Consider the following 19145-nt stretch of genomic DNA (forward strand, 5'->3'; position numbering starts at 1 on the left):
AGGGGTCTCAAGGGGACAGGTGCACGCCCCTGCTGGTGGCACGGGCTGTACCTCAGCAGTACCAGAATGAGAACACTTGCTCAGAAACGCAAACATTAACCACACGTGTGATTCAAGGATTTATTAAGTCATACATGCAAAACATACTGCTAACTGCATTAGCAAAAGATCAGTGTAAAAACTTCACAATTTTGCAACTTTTAAATTTTGCTTTAGTGGTTGAAAGGGTGTTGGTCAACACTGTGTTCCTGCCCCTTGAGGATGGACAGAACATGAGCACTAATTTACAGCACCTCACAGACCCAAGTTACCATTACTCAATCTATGCTGCACATGTACATGTAGTGACAGAAAGAACAGCTGTCTGCATTAGTAATGTTACAGTGGTGGGGAGAGCAGGCAAAGAGGGATGGTTGAGAAGGTTTATGGTTTATACAGGTTTAAAATATAAAAATTACTTGAATGTGTAAAGCTGCTTCACATGATTTTTACACCTAGTTAATAGACTAAAAGCTCCTCAGAAAGCATATAACTTACTGGGTCAGAAATAACAGGAAAATGAGGATATACTTGAACATTCTACTCTACAAAAAAAAATTTCTGTCAATCAGCAGAAAGGTTTTAAAATACAATTTATATTGCTCAGTAAGAAGAGATTCTACAAGAAAAGCATTTACTACACAACAGTTGCAGGAATGACTCGTTCAGAATTGTACCCAAATGAATGCCCTGCTTGAAATTCAAAGAAATTTACCTACGAACACCAACCTCCCTTCACTGCTGCACCTCTGGGAAAATGGTCGCTGAGTTTAACCTGCACTAAAAGTCAGTTCAGTATCACCTACCCTGGCAGTGTAGTCTAAGTCAGCTGCACAGTGTCAAAATACTGTCCGGCACTAACATTTGATCCAACACCCCATTTCATTTACCCCTCACAATACAGTGCTGTCAAAAGGACTAGATACACTTCAGTAAGAATAGTTATTTATTTTTTAGATCACAGCAGCAAGAACTAGATTGCAGCCAAGCCCTTACCAACGAGAAAGCATTTTACACTGTGACTCGAGGGTGTCAGTCATTATCAAAGGCTGAGGTTCGATATACAACGCTATGCAATAAGGGTAGGTTGAGAAAACGTTTAATAATAAAACCCATTGGAATGCAGTGTTTTGCTGATTATACGGTACTGTTACTTACTGTGAAAAACTAGAGAGTGTTTTCGCATTTCCTACCAGAAATTAGAGTCATCTTCAAGAGGAATCTTTCTTTAAAAAAGTTTAGTGCTTAGTGTCTGTAGCACAACAATGCAACTTAGTTCAGCAGATAATTTGGCAACACTTAATTGAGCAAGAATAGGATTTTAAAAATAAGGCTTTACATAGGTTTGTCTTTTCAGGAGCTTGCTTTTAGAAGAATGCAAGGTAACTTTCATACTTTAAACAAACAAAACCGTGGAATTGTTGATTGGTTCAAGAAATTATGGAAGAGAACTAATTTATAACAGAAAAACTTGGCATTGAGTGTGAATGCTCCATTGTTCTGAGCAAAGCACGGGGTTTGGAGTGGGCTGGGGGAGGGGAACCTTTACAGCAGCAGACATTTTCTCTTCCTCTTCTTTACAGGAGGGGGGCACAGAACTGCTCGGATAGCTTCATCAAACACTGTCTTGAGGCCTCGCTGCGTCAGCGCTGAGCACTCTAGGTATTTCACCGCCCCTGTGGAAAGCGAAAAGGCAATTACAAAGCAGTTTTCCACCATTACAGCAGCACCACTTCTAGCCAACTCCACAACAAAAGCCAGGGATTTATTTCAATTAAGATACAACATCTTCCACAAACAAAATTTAGATCAAGTCAACAATAAGCCCGTTGCAGTCATACCAATCTCTTTTGCCATGGCAAGGCCCTGTGGGTAGGTGATAGGCGTCAGCTTCTTCTCCTTCAGTTTTTCAATAGTGTCCTTATCATCGCGGAGATCGAGTTTGGTACCCACTAAAATGATGGGGGTGTTGGGGCAATGGTGCCTCACCTCAGGATACCACTGCAAAAAAACCAGCACAGACTTTGTGTGTGGGAGGGCAGATTTCCACAAAGGCTCTCAAACATTATGTCGGAAAGGCTCCCAGTCCTTCATGACACCTTCCAGAGTCAGTCAAAGAGTAAGGGGAGAACGTAAGACCCCATTAAAGCAGTATTAAAAAGAGCACACACGTGCAGAACATTTTTAACAAAGCCAACAGGTATTTCCATATGATTTAAAAATTTACCCTATTAAGGGCTGCATTTCTTCCACACACCAGAAAAACCCTGCTCTGCACTTCCCCGCCCATGGAGACCACCTCTCACTTGGGAAGTCTCCACAATGCCACACAGCTGAGCTGTTCAACCACCTGCTCGAATGCTGGCTGATGCAAGAAACAAGTGGTATCAACCTAATTTTTACAGGCATTTGGTTTTTAATATTTTTCTTTAAATTGCATTAAAAGGAAAGTTCTTGTTCTTGATCTTAGCACCTTGTTGGCTGAAAACTCTTTAAACTACTGTTATCCTATCACTGCATCAAGGAACGATTTATACTTAGAGTGTTTCATGTGCCCTGAACTTCCATGACTTAGAAGTCAGGCAAATGGGTTTCTGCCTTTTCAAATTACATTTCACATCACCTGCCAAAAAAAATTTTTTTTTAAAATCACCTAATATTTTCCAGATGCTGCTGTAAAATGAACACTATGTTGAACCCTTAGAAACAGACTTCTAGCAGCTTGTACTTACCTTAGCGCGGACATTTTCAAAGGAAGCAGGACTCACAAGGGAAAAGCAGATTAAGAAGACATCCTACAAAGCAATTTGACAGAAGTTAGCCCAGCAGAGCAACCAGTAGAGTATCTCATCACCCTGAAAAGGCCAGTATCGCCAGCATCCAAATCCCACTGCCATCTATATCACGCTTGCACAAGGCAAGGTCGACAACGCAGCTGCACATGACAATCAGGGGTAGCTTTCCCAGTGGGAAACCCAGTCCCACACAGCTACAAGCAGACGCAAAGGGAGTGGGGGGAAGGAACCAAGAAGTAGATTGTGATCAAGTTTATAACCAGCTATTGCAGTAGCCAGCAACTAAAATGCTAATACCATTGCACTGCAAGCTTTTTTCCCCCCTAAATTAATTTCTTCTCCCTCACTGACATTCAGGAAAAAAACCCCACTGCAGATCCTTGACAAACACAGGAAGCAATGAAGAGTCTGAACTAGGGTGGAATGGTCTTTGCAGGCCTCCAAGTGATGTAAGCCTTGAAAGACCTGCAACTCATCAGCAGAGGATGTTGCAAAGTGTTAACTGTTGGTACCTATTTTTTAAATACAAATATAAACTACTACTAGAGTGCTCTTAAACTGCAAAGGCAAAGTTTACAGTATGGAATAAAAAAAAAAAAACCACACATACAATAATTTCTACAATTACTACTTCCATGCCCAAGACAGAAGAACCCTGTGGAGCTGTCACTTCTACTGAATGTCAATATAAAAAGATTTCAGAATTTCTCTGTAACCAATTAAGATTGATAAGGGTATTAAAACCCTCAAAGCTCTCTCCTTGAGAAAGCAGAGAGAAAAGTGGGTATTTTCAGGGATCTTGCACATCTCACTTTTTGACTGGAGGCAAAAGAAACCAATTATAAATAAGAGCAGGTAAAAACCTTTTAGAGCAAATGCTTACACTAACTGCCATACGGTACACACTTCAGAAAACAATGAGCTTCATATGTGACACATTGTAGTCTACAAACTTTCAGAATAACCACATTTATTTTCTCTGTCCAAACAGATGAAGATTATAATCCCACAACTCAATCAGCATCTCTTAAACAAGCCCAACTTTCCCCAACCTACCTCTGCATCTGTACTTATCCCGGTATCAAACGTGTTAAAGAATCAGGCATTTCACAATGTTAGTTGATTGTGCTGCATTTCAAGGCATTTTGTTAGGTCAGCATCTGACATCTGCACTGCTAAGCACTTGCAACCCAGTTGTTCATGCATCACCCCAACAAGTTTCCGCAGCAGCGTCCCAGAAGAAGAAAGAAACAACATCAAATAATGTGATACTATGGCCACTACTTCTGTTTTCCAATTCTGCAGGTTTGTGGTGACTGAAGTTCTGCACATTACACAGACTCTCTCCTTTACTAGCTCCAGAGATCAAAAAAAATTGGTGTAACCACAAGGCATTATTTGAATATTTTGGGTGTCTTGCACACTACCAATCTTAATAAATAGAAGGAAAAGCTATTTATTTGCAAGAAAAGGTTTAGTCTTAGCAATTCATATAAAGAGATTTGGTAACGGTTCTCAAATCTAGCAATTCGGTAGTTCCAAGAAGAGTAGTTGTTTAAAAAATAGGGGCCAATTTATCACTATCGTAAGCAAGACAAGGTGACAGAACTTGGAACTGAAGCTTATTTGAAGTTTTACATACGACAATAGGTTGATCTGTCAGACTGGAAGATATATTCTTACCATTGGTTCCTCCAACCTAGTAACAGTAGGAGATGAAGTTACTCCTAAAATGGATTTAAGGGAAAAATGTTCTCTCAGTCAGCGATTTGCGCTCATAAATATTCACAACGTGGCTTTTCTTCTTACGAGAGACGCTGCCCTGTTAATTCAGCACAACCAGCTACCTGCATCCAGAACAGACCACCAGACTTCCCCATGAACCTATACGTGTCTGTCCGCATTGTCAGGAGACTTGCAAGAGCAAACCTCTCATGAAAAGCATGCTCCTAACTTAATTTTCTTTTTGGTTTCGTCTCCTGAGGAAACAAGGTTAACCACCTTTTCTGTCCCAACTTCTTCCTTCCCCAAATGTTTTGAAATACTGGTAGATTTCAAATACATTCAGAAGGTATTAAATTTCCACATATTTTAAGGAAAAAATAAAAATATGAATAAGGGAAAAAGATCATACAAATTAATGCCTCCACTATGGCAAAGTCCTTACTGTGAAGTTGACAGCTGTTGAACTGCTGGGTGGCTAACGAAGATACACGTATTGGCCAAGTAATCAGCAACACCTGCTTTCACCTTGCCCAGAACGTAGTTCAGGTGCACATACAGGGAAACAGAGGGCCACCAGAACACGTGAGGGGTGAGGTTTAAACAGCACAGTGAAGGAAAGGGGAGACTGAATGCAGATCCTAAGAAAAGTCAGCTTCATCAGCACCACTGTTTTCTTCTGTGTTTTTTCTTAGTTTTGTGGGGTTTGTGTCCCTTAAGTGATGATGAATCTTACACATTGCACAAGTCTAAAATTTGAAGACTGCTTCATAAGTTGAAGACTTACCACCCTGTTTCATTTCCTGCTGTAAAAAACAATGCAAATAACTGAAAGTACTTCAAACCTTTACTTAAGAGCTACACATGCTTGTACAGAAAAGATTTTTTTCCCAAAAGTATGCTTAGATTGACGTGGAATTCTTTTGCAGTCTATGAGAAAGCCACAGTCATTTTAGCAGGCTGAAGACATGCACATGCATTCTGTCCCTCTGTTGTGGGAGCCGTACAATATTCTCCCTTACAACTTGGCCTTCTCACACTATTGAGTGTCCTTTCCCCTGAGATACTTTTTTGAAAAGTTTTACGATGTTAAGCAAAGCTTAAGTTCTCCTAAGTATCCTATAAATATCTAAATATTTCCATTGTTTCTCTTCCTAGAAAAGGCAGGTATTTCTGGCATTTCTACTAGAGTTGCCTACAACTGGCAAGTTCATATCCCATCCTGGGTATCGTCACTGATGGGAAAGCCTAACTGTAAGAGTTAGTGAGCAGTGAATTAAGGAAAATGGTGAATTCAGACAGTTTACTTTAAAAAGCACCAGAGTTCATTAAATAAGATTCATGTTATTCAAGAGAGCAGTTATGCTGTAGAATAACTGGAACAATTTTGCATTTTACATTATTAGCATTGAATATATATTTGACAGTTAACAACAACAGTATAATCAATGCCAAAAAACCTGCAAATTACCACCTTCTTTACTTCTAGCACAGCTCCACCAGATAAAAGTAACTGCTCTAAAGAGACTAGAAAACCAGCCTCTACAAAGATTAACTGCAGCTGAAGTCACACTGGAAAGAGCAGAGCAGATTAGCTCAGCATTTTCCTTCTACAAGGAAAGATGCAGCATGCAGACAGGACTTAACCAGTTGCAAGCATGGAAGACAGAAGCATATTTGTATTGATGTTACAGCACAAACTACAGTAACTAATAAAGCAGCCACGGGCTTAAGTATATTCGAAAGCTCCAACTCAGCCTCTGTCAACACCAATCTCTCCATTCAGTACTGCCTCTTTCACATTTAGAGCATCTTCATAGAGACTAAACAATATCAAGTGCTTAGCAGTGACAGTGTCAAGTTGCAGCCAAACATCAGCCTAAAAACAAAAACAAACCCTGCTTTTGGCAGGCATGCTAACCTTAAAATCAATGGACTAGCTGATGGGACTATTCACAGGGGGTTTTTTTTGGTTTTGTTTTGGGTTTCTTTTCTTTTTTTTCTTGTTTTAAATTAAGCATTCTAGTTGATTCTCACGCTGCAACTATACAAAAGCTGACATGTATCAGTGCATGCAAATACACAAGCATGCAAATTTTAACATCTGTACAACTGTACACACATCAAAGATTATAACATTACGGCTACAGCTGTAAGGAAGGTAGCTAGCAACAAGCCACTGTTACTAATACAACACCAGATGTGACAATGTTGGCCATATGTTCAAAAAGAAAAACCTTTACGTTAGACAAAGCTGTACACATTCTTTCTAGTTTCACACTGTAGTTCTTACTGTTTGCGGATAGGACAGTGGACGTAGTCTGTCGTAGTCCTCTTGACCAGCTGTATCCCACAAACCCAGATTGACCGGTTTTCCATCAACCATTACATTAGCAGAGTAGTTGTCAAAACTAAAAAATAAAGAAAGAGTTAGCTGCATTAGCTTGCAGTACAATAGGGCACCCAAGGACTTTTTCCTACAGAGTCCTAATTGGGAACACTACAGAAGGAAACGTTTTTATTGCATCCTTCTGCTTCCCAGAAACAGTAAAATTGTTATTTAAATACTGAGCCTGGTATTGGGTAATGGAAGGAAAAAATATGCACAACAGACTTGGTCCAGTCTGAAGAGAAGTCATCTTTTTCATTGCTCTTCCAGAGGAAGTGTTAATCTCAGTAAGTACAGGAAAGCAGGTGACGCACTTAGCAAGCACCTTCCAGTCTTAGTGGGACATTCAGCACGTTGATGTCTCATTTTGTAAGATTTAGAATAGAAGATACATGAGCAACCACCAAGGAATCCTTGATGACAACAGCAGGTAGGAGAAAAACCTTATTAATCCTGCTAATCAAAAACCCCTCCAATGAAATATCAAAGTTAATAACCAGGGGCCAGTAGAGGCGTGATTTTTATCTCATCATTGTGTAGGCACAAAGGTTTTAATGACTTGTTAAGGCTACACTAAGTTCACTGGGAACACAAGCATACTGTAGTGCAAAAACCTGAATTTAAGACCAAAAAAAAAAGGAAACAGGAGTAATCAAGACAACAAGGCCTTGGAAAGGTAACTAAAGTCATCTGTAGATCTCATTAGAATGTATTTTGTTATCTGAAAAACTCATCAATACCTACAGAGAGCAAGACAGCCAGATAAATATAGAGACATCCAAAAAGGCCAAAGCAGCTGCTTTTGTATAGAACGCCTCCCCCCAACAGGCCCTCAAAAAGAGAACTACACTAATACTGATACTGACAAATCCTTACATGCAAGAAAATGGGAAGCACCAAAATAAATGAGCCCCCACAATCTTTCCTGAGGAGCTACAGAGCTGTGGCAGGCTTAGCACAGGATTGGCCATAGCACAAAAAGTGGAAGGAACAAATGAAAAAAAAAAAAAAAAATCTCTAGTCATGTAAACCAACTACTTCTGACTACAATATGTTTTACAAGCTGTTCAGCCTTGGGACTGCTTATTATGAATGATATCAAAGATAGAAATAACAAGATTATTTCAAAAAAGAACTGCATCTGATAAAGTGTCAGTACATGTAGTCCCTAATAAACTAGGCCTAGCGGGCAGAGAGAGGCAAAACTGATAAAGCACAACTAAGCTGTGGTATGACCGTGCTAAGCAGTGAAAGCCCAAAGTGCTTCTCCTTACACACAGCTAGATACACAGTTAAACAGTTAAGATGAAACCAAGGGGTGCTTGCAGCCAGTTCAAACAAGGAATCTGGAATGGCAGTAAGCACACAGAAGCCGACATAAATGAGTTCTTAGGATTTTATAAGTACTTACACAGTGGGTATATATTCTCCAGGAAATGCATTGGTTGTGTAACTGATGAGTAGGCATGTTTTACCTACAGCACTGTAAAAAAAGAAAGTTCACATGTAAAACACATTCGTCTTGAATAATGCGAAATAATATTCCTTCTAGGGAAGAAGGCTGATTCCATGAAGTCAATTAAGCAACAACTGAGTGCCAGTAGTCACTACTGTACATGAAAACAGCTAACAGACTGCAGCCTTACAATTACTGGCGATAAAAACACACCTAATATAAACATCCATTTTGTGAAGTGCTAAATTACCAAATGTTGTTAATCTTTAGACAAAAAAAACCCCCGACATTATTAATAAGACTGCTAACATCTGCTAGTCACTTGACTGCATACTCATCTAGACCACCTTACTCCAACTCCCTGAACTTAAAAACCTGAAGAGTTTTTCCACATACCCTTTACACAATTCCAAAACTGTTATCCTTTCCAGAAAATGGTATTTTCACATAAGCAAAGTTTGAAAAAGCTTGAAAAGTACTTCTCAACACATTGTTACTTTTGAGTATTTGAGGAAAAAATACAAATTACAATCCTCACACTATTTACTGCTATTGCAAAATGACTCCCTGCATGCATTCATCAACTATTCAAACATTTCATAAACTGATTTATTGATAAATTACATTCCAATACTGGAGATCTTGGAACACCTAATCTTTCCCCACCAATCTAACTCTGAACAGCCTCAAATGGGGGCAGGACAAGGTTCTGTTCCAGGTTTCTTTCAAAACTCTGGCAGCCAGCTCCTTCCCTCTCCACCCTCCTCCCCACATCTTATCTAGAGTCAAACATTAGATTAACGACACCATTAATTTTTTGTTAGTTTCAATTAAAGGGTTGGAAAACTTTAAATTGGACCATATTTCTTTTTTAAATTAGACTCTGCAAAGAGTGTTTCTGACACTGCAGACCGGTTCCCATGCTGGCTTCTCACCCGAGGTGTATAATCCTTTAGCAGTGCGAGAGATTCCAGAGGTGAGTGTGCAACTAGTTCCTCAAAAGTGATAATGCACAGAAAGCCTTACAGTCTCCCAGATCACTCTTCTCAAACAGACAAACTCCAATGCAAGGAAAACTGCATTGTCTTGCAGATGTTTTATCACTACAATGATTTGCTCAAAGCAAGTCAGCAATAACTTTGAAACCTTACTGTACTTACACGTGTAATCTTGCCATTAGTATTAGGTTTGACTCACGAGCCTCCCAAACGAAATCTTTCACAAGCTGAAGGAACTCATTAAAGTTTTAGTCTAGAACTACAGTTAATGTTAAAAAAAACAACCACACAAGGACCAAATGCTACTGCTAAAAATATCCCATTATACTTTAACGACTGCAGAAGAAAAAAAATAACTCACAGAAACAAGCTTTAGTCAAGGGCTTACTACCTCTCCAGCTGCAAACATTTTGAGGCATCCATATCTGAATTTTACTATGTATCTTCCACTTAAATCACTGCATTTCTTCTCTTGGTTTGGAAGCATGTGGACTGTCCCTTCACTTACCAAAGACCATCTTCAGAACGTTTTTAAAATGACTGAACACTGAACATTAACCAACCAGCATTACCTAGTTACTCACAATTTAAGGCAGGTTAAGTAAATTTGAGCTTTGTCACAACCATAAGTTGCTGTGTATGTTGTAGCTCAACCTGTAACAAGTTTCTCCATTAAACTTCAGGAGTTCCATACTGCATTAGCCCAAGAAGTTATTTGATAGCAGCATCTGACAAGATTACCTTAAACGCTTGAGCTGTGAGAGTTGCTTCAGTGTGCAAAATTATCTAGGATTTTATCCTACATGCCCATTTTTTAATTGTAATTTTATGTTTCTGAGCTGAAACTTAGCATAACATCCCATCTGCTGCAACTCTCACTGATCATGCCATGCAGTTTTCCACACTACTTCTCACACCTGCTTCTAAGGAAACAAGATGCCAGCTCCTTGCACAGTCTGAGATTTTTTTTTCCCCTTTCAGCATGCACTCTCTTTTACCAAGCTATAACAACAACAAAGGGGGCATTTAATTCTGTTCTTCGTAAGCACAATCTCTGAACATTTTCCTGTAGTAACAAGGCTTGAGATATACTCGTGCTCAAAAGTAGGAGAGATTTACCCTTCAAAAACTTCTGTGGGAACAAATCAGGGAGCAGTATGACAACGCAGCTAGCTGATTTAACATCTGTCAAAAGAAGAGATCCCATCTTACCTCTTGCACTAGCGCTCACTGACTGTAGCAAGCCAGAACAAGGAGTTAAGGAAGCCATTCACTCCACCTCCCCCCAAACAGACAACCTGCTACTTTAGCTCCCTAAGCTGTCAGTGAAATCAGTTTGAATATATGGCTGAATTGCGCTCACAACACTACCAAGCGGGTCCAGCTCATAAAGGACAAACATGAAAACCTTCAAAATACTGAGAGGAGCAAAAGCCAGCTGCTTTGGGAAATTTCTTGAGGCGCAGAGGCTATGTGTTCTCACGCTTCTAGAACCTGTTTGGTCTGACGCTTCATTTTCCAAGTTCATTATAGGTAATTTAAGCTTCTAACAAATTAATGTTGAACTCAATGTTTTCAGCAGTGTATCAAGAACTTTGCTCTGCACCCTGGCTCCTTTGCTCACCTTGCACTGAAACTGGTGAGTCTGCTCTGGATAATCAAAACAGCGCAGGAAGGAGGTGGTGAGAGACTGCATTCCAAGCTGGGAAGTGCCTGTAGTGTGTTTCCGCAGCACCAATCAGCCCGAGTCATTTAAACAAGAAAAAACACGTTCAACAACCCTGTTTCAGACTTGCTCCATCTAGGTTTCCTGCTTTCCCCTTGCCTTTTGGCTCACTGCCCTACAAATCAGACCATTATGGTCACCAGTCTTAAAAATAAACACTAATGCCCACCTTTACAAATAAAGTACATCGTCTAAGTACTTTATCAACTTCTTTAGACTTCTAAATTCTGTATTAAAGCAACTCCCCTAAAGAGAATTCCAACTGTTTGGCAAAATGTAAATCCTTGGACATAAAGGCTGAGACTAAGAAACTAAAATAACACCAAACCAAGATTAGTCATAACGAGATTTCTAGCAACTACTTAATCATAGCTCTGTCCACCCACTATTACATAAATGAAACTAGTAACATTTGACTGCAATTAAAAATATGGCCTACAGAAATCCAGCGTTTTAACCACTTAACAATAAGTGAAAGACTTACAAAAGAAAGCACCAAGTCCCTTATTGCTTCTGGGTACCATCCAGGAATCAATGTATTTATATAACCACATATGTATTAATTCCTGAAAACAAAACATGTCATCTCTTTCCTGGACTTATTTACACTAACAAGTTTCATGAAGCTTCCCCACTGTGTTAGAGCTGCTTGGAGCCATGTTATGTGACATGCACTGGAAATGCCGTTGGAGCACCCGCACCAGCATTTCTTCCACTCTAAAGGCACCAGAGCTGCACAGATGGTTCAGAGTCTCCTGCTTTCCTGCAACTAAAAACCAATTGTGAGAATTTAGTTCCCATTTGCAGCCATGGTAATAAGGCCAGCTGAAGTACTTGCTGGTTTAATTCCAGAAATGCCGCTATCTACAAACATGTGGCAACCTTCATAAAAAGCTTTGATTATGTCCTTCTTTCTCTGATCCACATGAACATCCTCCCTAGCAGATACAATGCACAACAGCTCAGGTCTTCACTCAAACGTTAAACAGTAGCTGAAATTTCTCTGGCACCATCCTCAGACCAAAAGTTCAGTATTTTTGCTATGGTAGGTTTGGTTACATACAACTGTCAGCTAAGCTGTTTTACTCAGCCACACACCCTCTTCCTGATACACTGTTCAGTACCTACAAGACTACTACATTTTTTAAACTTTAAAAGTTCAGTAACAGAAGTTGCTACATTTCAAGTCACTGCACTCTCTACAGATTGCACTGGAGAGACCCGAGGTGTTCAGCATCTTACACAAACACCACACCGCACTCAGTAAGAAGCCAACTACCCTACCCGCCCCCACTCTCCATAAGCTATCAGATCAAATACAGCATGGCTTTAGCAGATAAGGCCTCAAATTAAGCAGAATTCCAAACAGGGACTCTTAATTCACTGCTCCTGTTCTTACAGTATTTCTACAATTAAAAAATAGCTACAGAAGAGCATGAAGTGTGACCATTTCTGCGGTGTCTAGAAATCATTTCTCCAGAATGCAGAACTTCCCCTAATGTTACACGACATCACTGGAGATTTCATACCACTTAACAGCTGCCTTTTTAGAGAGAAAACAAATGCTGCTAAAAATAACTTACACCAATGCTTTTTCTCCAGTGTCAATCAACTGCAACTCCTGCAGTTACTCAAGCAGAGTACTCTTCACATGTCCTGCACATTCCTACTGTTCTCTATCATCAAGAAGTCAAAGCAACAGTTGCCATTTATTTTCCCCCAAACAATACTCACAGTGAAGGAAAAAAACAAGGGCAAAATACGCTAGCACAACTAGCATACATGCCGTGTTCTTCTACTCAAATTAGTTGTCTAAACAGATACTAGTCAAAGCTCTAAGAACAAACATGAGTGACGTATGAGAAACAGCCTACTCATTTACAAATAAAAAAAATAATCACCACACAGGTACTTCTACAGCTTTGTTTATTTTGTTCCTAGTAGATCTTTGCAGAGGGTACATAAAACAATACCTATGTTTTATATTACATAAGCAAATCTTTAACTTGCATTGTTTTACAGAAACACTAAAGCTTTAGCCTTATCTAAGCCAAACATTACACATTTCCTAGAATACCTGTAATGCCTGAACTTTTGAAGCAGCAGCAGCACAGACAAACACAAATAGTTAAATATTTTTTTTAAAAACACTGAATGGAGAATGATACAAAGCTACCAAAAATGAGCAACAGTATCTGAATGGAACCTTAAGAGAGATTTGTTTCTGACTAAGGAGGAAGGAAAACAAATTAAACCACTCTATTTTGTTCACACATACGTACAAAACGCAGGTAGAACTACACCAATTTCATTTCCAAGACAAAGAGCTATAAATATGTTCAGAAGTGGGATGGTTTACAAAGCAAACGACAAAAAGAACTGTTTTGTTGAATGAATTCCTGAACATTATGCAGTTTGTCTGCACTGAATTCTCAAATCTAGCAGTAGACTGAACTTTTCTCCCCACCCAATGATGCATCACATTTCTTTACAGCATTGTCACAGAAAACACAGTTCAGTTGAATTAAAAAACTGATATAATAGAAAAGCAATTTAATTGGTTTTAAAAATCAATATAACCAAAAGAACAGTCCAGTTATCCCATCTAGCATCAAAGAATTACATTACTATGAAAAGTCTTCATGTGTTAAGACACCACTTTCATATCCATATTGCTCAAAATCTTACACAGCAAGTCAAAACAAATTTGTTATACAGAGTAAGTTTATCTTTAAACCATACTTAGCTGCCTTTTTAGAGATTCTACATCTTAAAAATAAAAACAACAAAAAACCCAACACAAATAACTTGAAGATTAAGCCACCACGTGAAATTACAGACAGTGGCAAGACCATTTAGCTGCGCTTCACTCCTCTGTCATCTATAGAAGTTTGCTGTGATACCAGTTATGCTCAGGCTACACTGGGATTTTTGTTTCACCTAAAGGAAAAAAAAACTCGCAAACTGCATAACACAAGTCTTGTTTTCCAGCTGGCCTGTGATGTTCCCCTGAGCTCTGACATCCAGTAAGAGAAAGAATGCCTCCGAGTTGATGGGAATAGCATCACGGAGAATACTCAAGAGTAGCAAACACACAAACTCTTTCCCCACCACAATTCCAGCATTCCTCATATTGAAAACCAACAGCTAATCGAGTTAACTCGATTCTAAAAAGCATCCTCAAGTTGTTTCACTTACAAGTAATACCATATTAGAATGCTGTAGGTATAACAGTTCCTGACAGACAAGTATATTGTTAATTATTTGTATTTCAAGTGCTTTATCGGTCTCCTTTGGACAAGAACCTTACAAGACTAGATGTATACATGTAGAAAAACAGTCTCTGCTCCCAAGCATTTATGATCTGCTCAGAGTTTAGCACATTTCACTTAGTTTTACTGCAAGAATCAAATGTCAAAAATCAAGCTATAAACAATAATAAGAAATGGCTGTTACTTTCATAAAAGATATTTCAAATCAATATTAAATTTCTCATATCAGTAAAAGCATTATAAATTTTTCAAACACACTTTGATCACTTCGGTGTCCCCAGTGACACATGAAACACCAGAAACAAGAGGAAGCTCCAGGGTGAGCCGGGAGAAGCGGCCCACCGCTGCCCGCGCACACCCTCCTGCACCGCGTCAGCCGAAAGCCACTTCTGTCAGCACGAATACGAATTATTCAGCCGCCACCTCGGCACCCAGCCCCGGAGCACCTTCCCCAACAGCAACCCAGGGCGCGGGGAGGAAGCCAGCACCGGAGACACCCACCGCTTACCAACACCCCTGCAGAAACCCCGCTCTCCCGCTCCCGAGGCGGCCACCATTTGCTCGCAGCAGTCACCGCCTTGCCCCACGCTCCCCTCCCCCGCCACCAGCAGGAAGCCGCGGCCGCCACCCACCCGCCCACGGCCTCGGCGCGGACACCCCCGGCCCCGGCGAGCCCCCGCACCCCTCAGGGGCGGCAGGGCCGCGCCCGGGGCGCCCACAACTTGCGGCGGGGCCCGGGCGGCCCGCGCCGCTCCCCGCCCCACGGGCGGACACCCTTCCCGCCACCGCCCTCCAGGAGCCGGCGGGTGTCCTCCCGGCGAGGGCCCGACCGAGGGGTCCCCTCAGACTTACCCGTCGCCCACCACCACACACTTGATGGCCTGCATCGGGGCTGCGCCGCGGCGGCGGGTCCTGCTGCTGAGCGGGGCGGGGAAGGCCGCGCAAGAAGGGAGCCGGCGGCGGTCTCCGCACCAGGTCGCGGCCGCCTCCGCCCTGTGCCGGGGAGCGGGGACGAGGCAGCGGCCACCACCCGAGGCGGGGAGAGGGAAGACTGCGGCGAAACAGGAATCGGCCGCTCCACTCACATCCGGCCGGGCTGCGCTCGGCCCCCGCGGCCCCGCCTTCGGGAGCGCTCGGCGACACCCCGCCTTCACGGCGAGCCGCTTCGGCGCCGCCGCTTCGGGGCTCTTCGGCTAGACGGCGCGCGGTGCCGAGCGGGCTTCGGGCCGCTTCGGCAGCGCTCGGGTTTTTCCGTCGCGGCGGGGTGGCTTCGGGCGCGCTCGGCAGCGCTCGGCCCCGCTCACCGCCGAGCCGGCGCGGCCGCCATGCTTGTGCTACTGACCCAGTCAGGGGACGGGGGCCTCCCTTCGCCTCCGCCCGCCTCAGGAGCAGGGAGGCCCCCCCCGCCCCCCTCAAGAGTGATCCCCCTTTTTTTTTTATTAGTCAGAGCCTTACCGAAATGTGCTGTCATGTGCTGGCACTGCTGAGACAAGCAAGAGGCCTCGTGCCACGAGCAGGGCTGGCAGCAGTACCCAGGCCGCAGCAGAGCAGCCGTGCAGCCGGCAGGCTGCGCTGCCCCGGTCACGGGCACGAGTCAGGGCATCATCCTGCACCAGCCCTGTCCACCACCTCACTGGTGACGTATCAGCCTGGTACCACACTACTGTGTCACGACAAACGCCTCTCAAACAAAAAGCTGTCTTCGGACACCACCTTTGATCCTGTCCTTCACTCCCTTCACAGTCTAACACAATCCTGGCACCCATCCACTATTAGGACATCATGCACCAATCTAATTCTTCACATCTCATGAAGCATGTTAATGTGAAATTATGTTTGCCCTACAGATTACTGAGCGGATGTAACTCAGGTTACCAGAAACAACCCACAACGTTCCTGATATGCCGCTGTGGGTAGATGCCCGTTTTCCCCAGACAGCCACCCGCCGTGGGACGCTCCCTCTGACTCAGCGTGCCAGCACTGTGCAGAGCTAGAACATTTCCTTTAATCGATGGATCCTCACACCACCTTCCCTCCTCCTGATGTGCTATGACATTAATTAGCTCTGCTGGCAGGTTTCAGACCAGATCAGTGCACAGCTAATCTTCACAAGATGGGACAGTCCAGGGACTGTCAGGCTACACAGAGTCTTGGGTTTCTTTTTTCCCCAAGCAACCCAGTTATTTTCAGGAAATATTGAAGTAAAAGTCAGACAGAGCAGGTCCAATGACCCCAGGAGTCTTTTAATTTCTATAATTAGTTCGTGCCATAATCCTGCTTCACAGAGAAGCTTCTGGTTGGACTGATGCACACGACTGCTATTCCCTTTGTTTGCATTGCCATCCATTCCTCACAGAAAGTATGGGGAAAGGGCCCATGCACATGGTGCTTCTGCAAAGTGATGATGAGTTCACTGAAATCGATACAGTGTACCATCATGGGTTTTACAGTGATTGGATCTTCTATTAATTTCAGAACATTTCTAAATTATTTTGATACCACACAACATAACCTCATCAGTGGACAGAGCATTCCATGATATTTACTCCGTTCCATTTTTCTTTCACTGAGCAAAGATAATTCTCAGATATTTCACGTCAGTTATAAAACATCATAACAATTGCTGTGAACTGAAAGGCTGTTTTTGCAACACTTGCCTGTCCATGTTCCCTCATACAGAAGGAAGCTGAAATGACTTGTCATTTAAGCTAAATAGCCTTAAAGCCAAGAGTCTGCTGCTGCCAATGACCTGGCAATGGTTCTCTACCCAGCAGCTGGGAGTCACTGGAAGAGAGATGTGGGCAGTATCGCAGTGCTCCTGCTGTTCTTGGCTGCTACAACAGCTTTTGGGGCCTTTGAGATACTGCACAGAAATAGACCAGACAGGAAGACTGTCTAATTTATGCAATGGTCCTGGGGAGCCCCAGAACATGGCAAGATTCAAGTGACATGTAAAACTGTGTCTGATTTTCCCACCACCTACCTGTTCCTCCACTGGTTCTTTTTTATCCAGTGTAAAACAGATGGATGATTAGAGTTTTTTACATGAAAAAGAGGTACGACAAAATTTTCACTATTATTACAAAGTAGCATACAAAGACAACAATGAAGGCTATAATAAAGAAAACACATTAGCACAAATTGCTTTTATGATCCTGTCATGAGACAAGCAATATCTTTTTATGTATGTTCTTTTCAGTGCTCCTCTATCCTATTCTTTTGGGATCAATTGTTTTGCATGTCAAAAAAAATACTGAAGTTAAAAGACAGGGTATGCTTTGAATATGTTTTAAATTGACAATTTTATACCCAATTGGATATATAATTGCCAACGTTAGAAAATACCTAGGTAAATATTTACTGTTAGTCATTAAAAACAGTATTACAGTTTGGATAGATTATGATGGTAACAGATTTATACATTTTTGTCCCCCACATGTTTGTAAATCTTTATTTCCTCAAATATGATAAAAAGGAGCCTTTTGGAATTGTTCAAAATTTTGCGTTTGAAATCCTAGTTGATATCTCTCTTGAGGTAACTATTCTTTATTTGCCCTGGAAGACAAATTGTTACTTATGTGTATGCTCCTTAGAGTACATGATGTGTTAATTATTTTATCATTGAACTTCCTATATTTCAGCTACATTTTACTTTACTCTTGCATCTTTTTTGTTTAAGTAGTATGTAGTGTATTTGTTTTTGAAGAGAAACACATAATTTACATGGTGCTGCAAATGCTCAACATTCTTCACAGATACCTTTTTTCCCTGAGAATGAGAAGAGAGACCGACACAGAGAACATGCTGAACCATAGTTCGTCAAAGGAAAAGAATCTTACAGACCAGAATGAAAGACAGGGCAAAGGAGTGAGAAGTTAATAACAAATTACTTAATGGAAAAATTACCAGTTTGATAGATGTGACTGCAGTGCTGAGCTGAATATAGAATAGTTACAAATGCACTACACAGAGGAGTATGTAAAAAGAAAATAATGAATGGCAGTAACAATAACCAATTATAAATCTTTCTTTAATTCTGATAAGGTTGTGAATCAGAACGTTGAGGCTTAGATCAGCCCTAATATTGTTCCACAGTCTATCACCTTATCTTCTCTCATCCATTACAATTGTTGAAAGTCTTTTTCTTAGACATCGAGAGGAAATCATTATTTAAAATTGTTTTGGATACTGTCTGAATGTGTGTATTGTGTATGTGCTGGCACTGAAGGAGGATTATTCTCCTTTGTGGATGGGGAGTGGCAGGGTAATCACGCTGACGCAATACTGGAAAGTTCTACTCACCATGACACAGACTATCAGCGTTACAGAGACAATAATTATTTGCACTTTTATAGTATCTTTCATCCCAAACTACTACTGTGTTCTTTAACATGTTAGTTTGTGAATAAAGCCACAAACAAATGCACAAAGAAGTAGTGAAGTACCAGTAGATACATTGTACATACAGGGAAACACATCAGTGAAACAAACAGAACACCTAAGAGTTGATTCATGGATGTATTCTCTTACTCCGAGATGACAGTTCCTGCTGACACTAGTTCTGTTCAGTTGCCTTCGGGAAACAACGTGCTGGAAACAACATGCTACAATATCTAGGTCAAAAGTAAAAGTCTGTCCTTACCGATAGCATAAAAACTGTTTTAGGGGCGACAAGCTGTCATCGTAATTCACAGCCACTTGAAACTAGGGGTTGAACTGAAGTGCAAGAGCCAATTTTACATGAAGCA

General features: G+C 41.5%; 1 protein-coding gene across 2 annotated transcripts; it reads right to left on the bottom strand.

Annotated features, from left to right (window-relative positions):
• Positions 1–106: 106 nt before the first annotated feature.
• Positions 107–15572, bottom strand: RAC1 (Rac family small GTPase 1). Of its 2 annotated transcripts, none has more exons than XM_068423078.1 (6): positions 15250–15572; positions 8357–8428; positions 6850–6967; positions 2772–2834; positions 1881–2040; positions 107–1715 (listed from the first exon to the last, which is right to left on the bottom strand). In XM_068423078.1, the coding sequence occupies exons 1-6, from the start codon at positions 15282–15284 to the stop codon at positions 1585–1587; spliced, it is 579 nt and encodes a 192-aa protein (XP_068279179.1). In that variant the 5' UTR covers positions 15285–15572; the 3' UTR covers positions 107–1584. The 2 variants fall into 2 exon arrangements, with proteins under 2 accessions (XP_068279179.1, XP_068279180.1); XM_068423079.1 differs by having other exon boundaries at positions 1570–1710; positions 1860–2040; positions 15250–15378.
• Positions 15573–19145: the final 3573 nt, after the last annotated feature.

Source organism: Nyctibius grandis, chromosome Z (genome assembly GCF_013368605.1).
Source record: "Nyctibius grandis isolate bNycGra1 chromosome Z, bNycGra1.pri, whole genome shotgun sequence".
Lineage (NCBI taxonomy): Eukaryota > Metazoa > Chordata > Aves > Nyctibiiformes > Nyctibiidae > Nyctibius > Nyctibius grandis.

Coding starts and splice junctions, on each gene's coding strand:
- RAC1 (XM_068423078.1), bottom strand. CDS start 15,284: ATGCAGGCCATCAAGTGTGTGGTGGTGGGCGACGG. Junction 6,968..8,356: donor GGAGAATATATACCCACTGT/GTAAGTACTTAT, acceptor TTTATTTTTTAG/TTTTGACAACTACTCTGCTA. Junction 2,835..6,849: donor CACTGTCCTATCCGCAAACA/GTAAGAACTACA, acceptor ATTGCTTTGTAG/GATGTCTTCTTAATCTGCTT.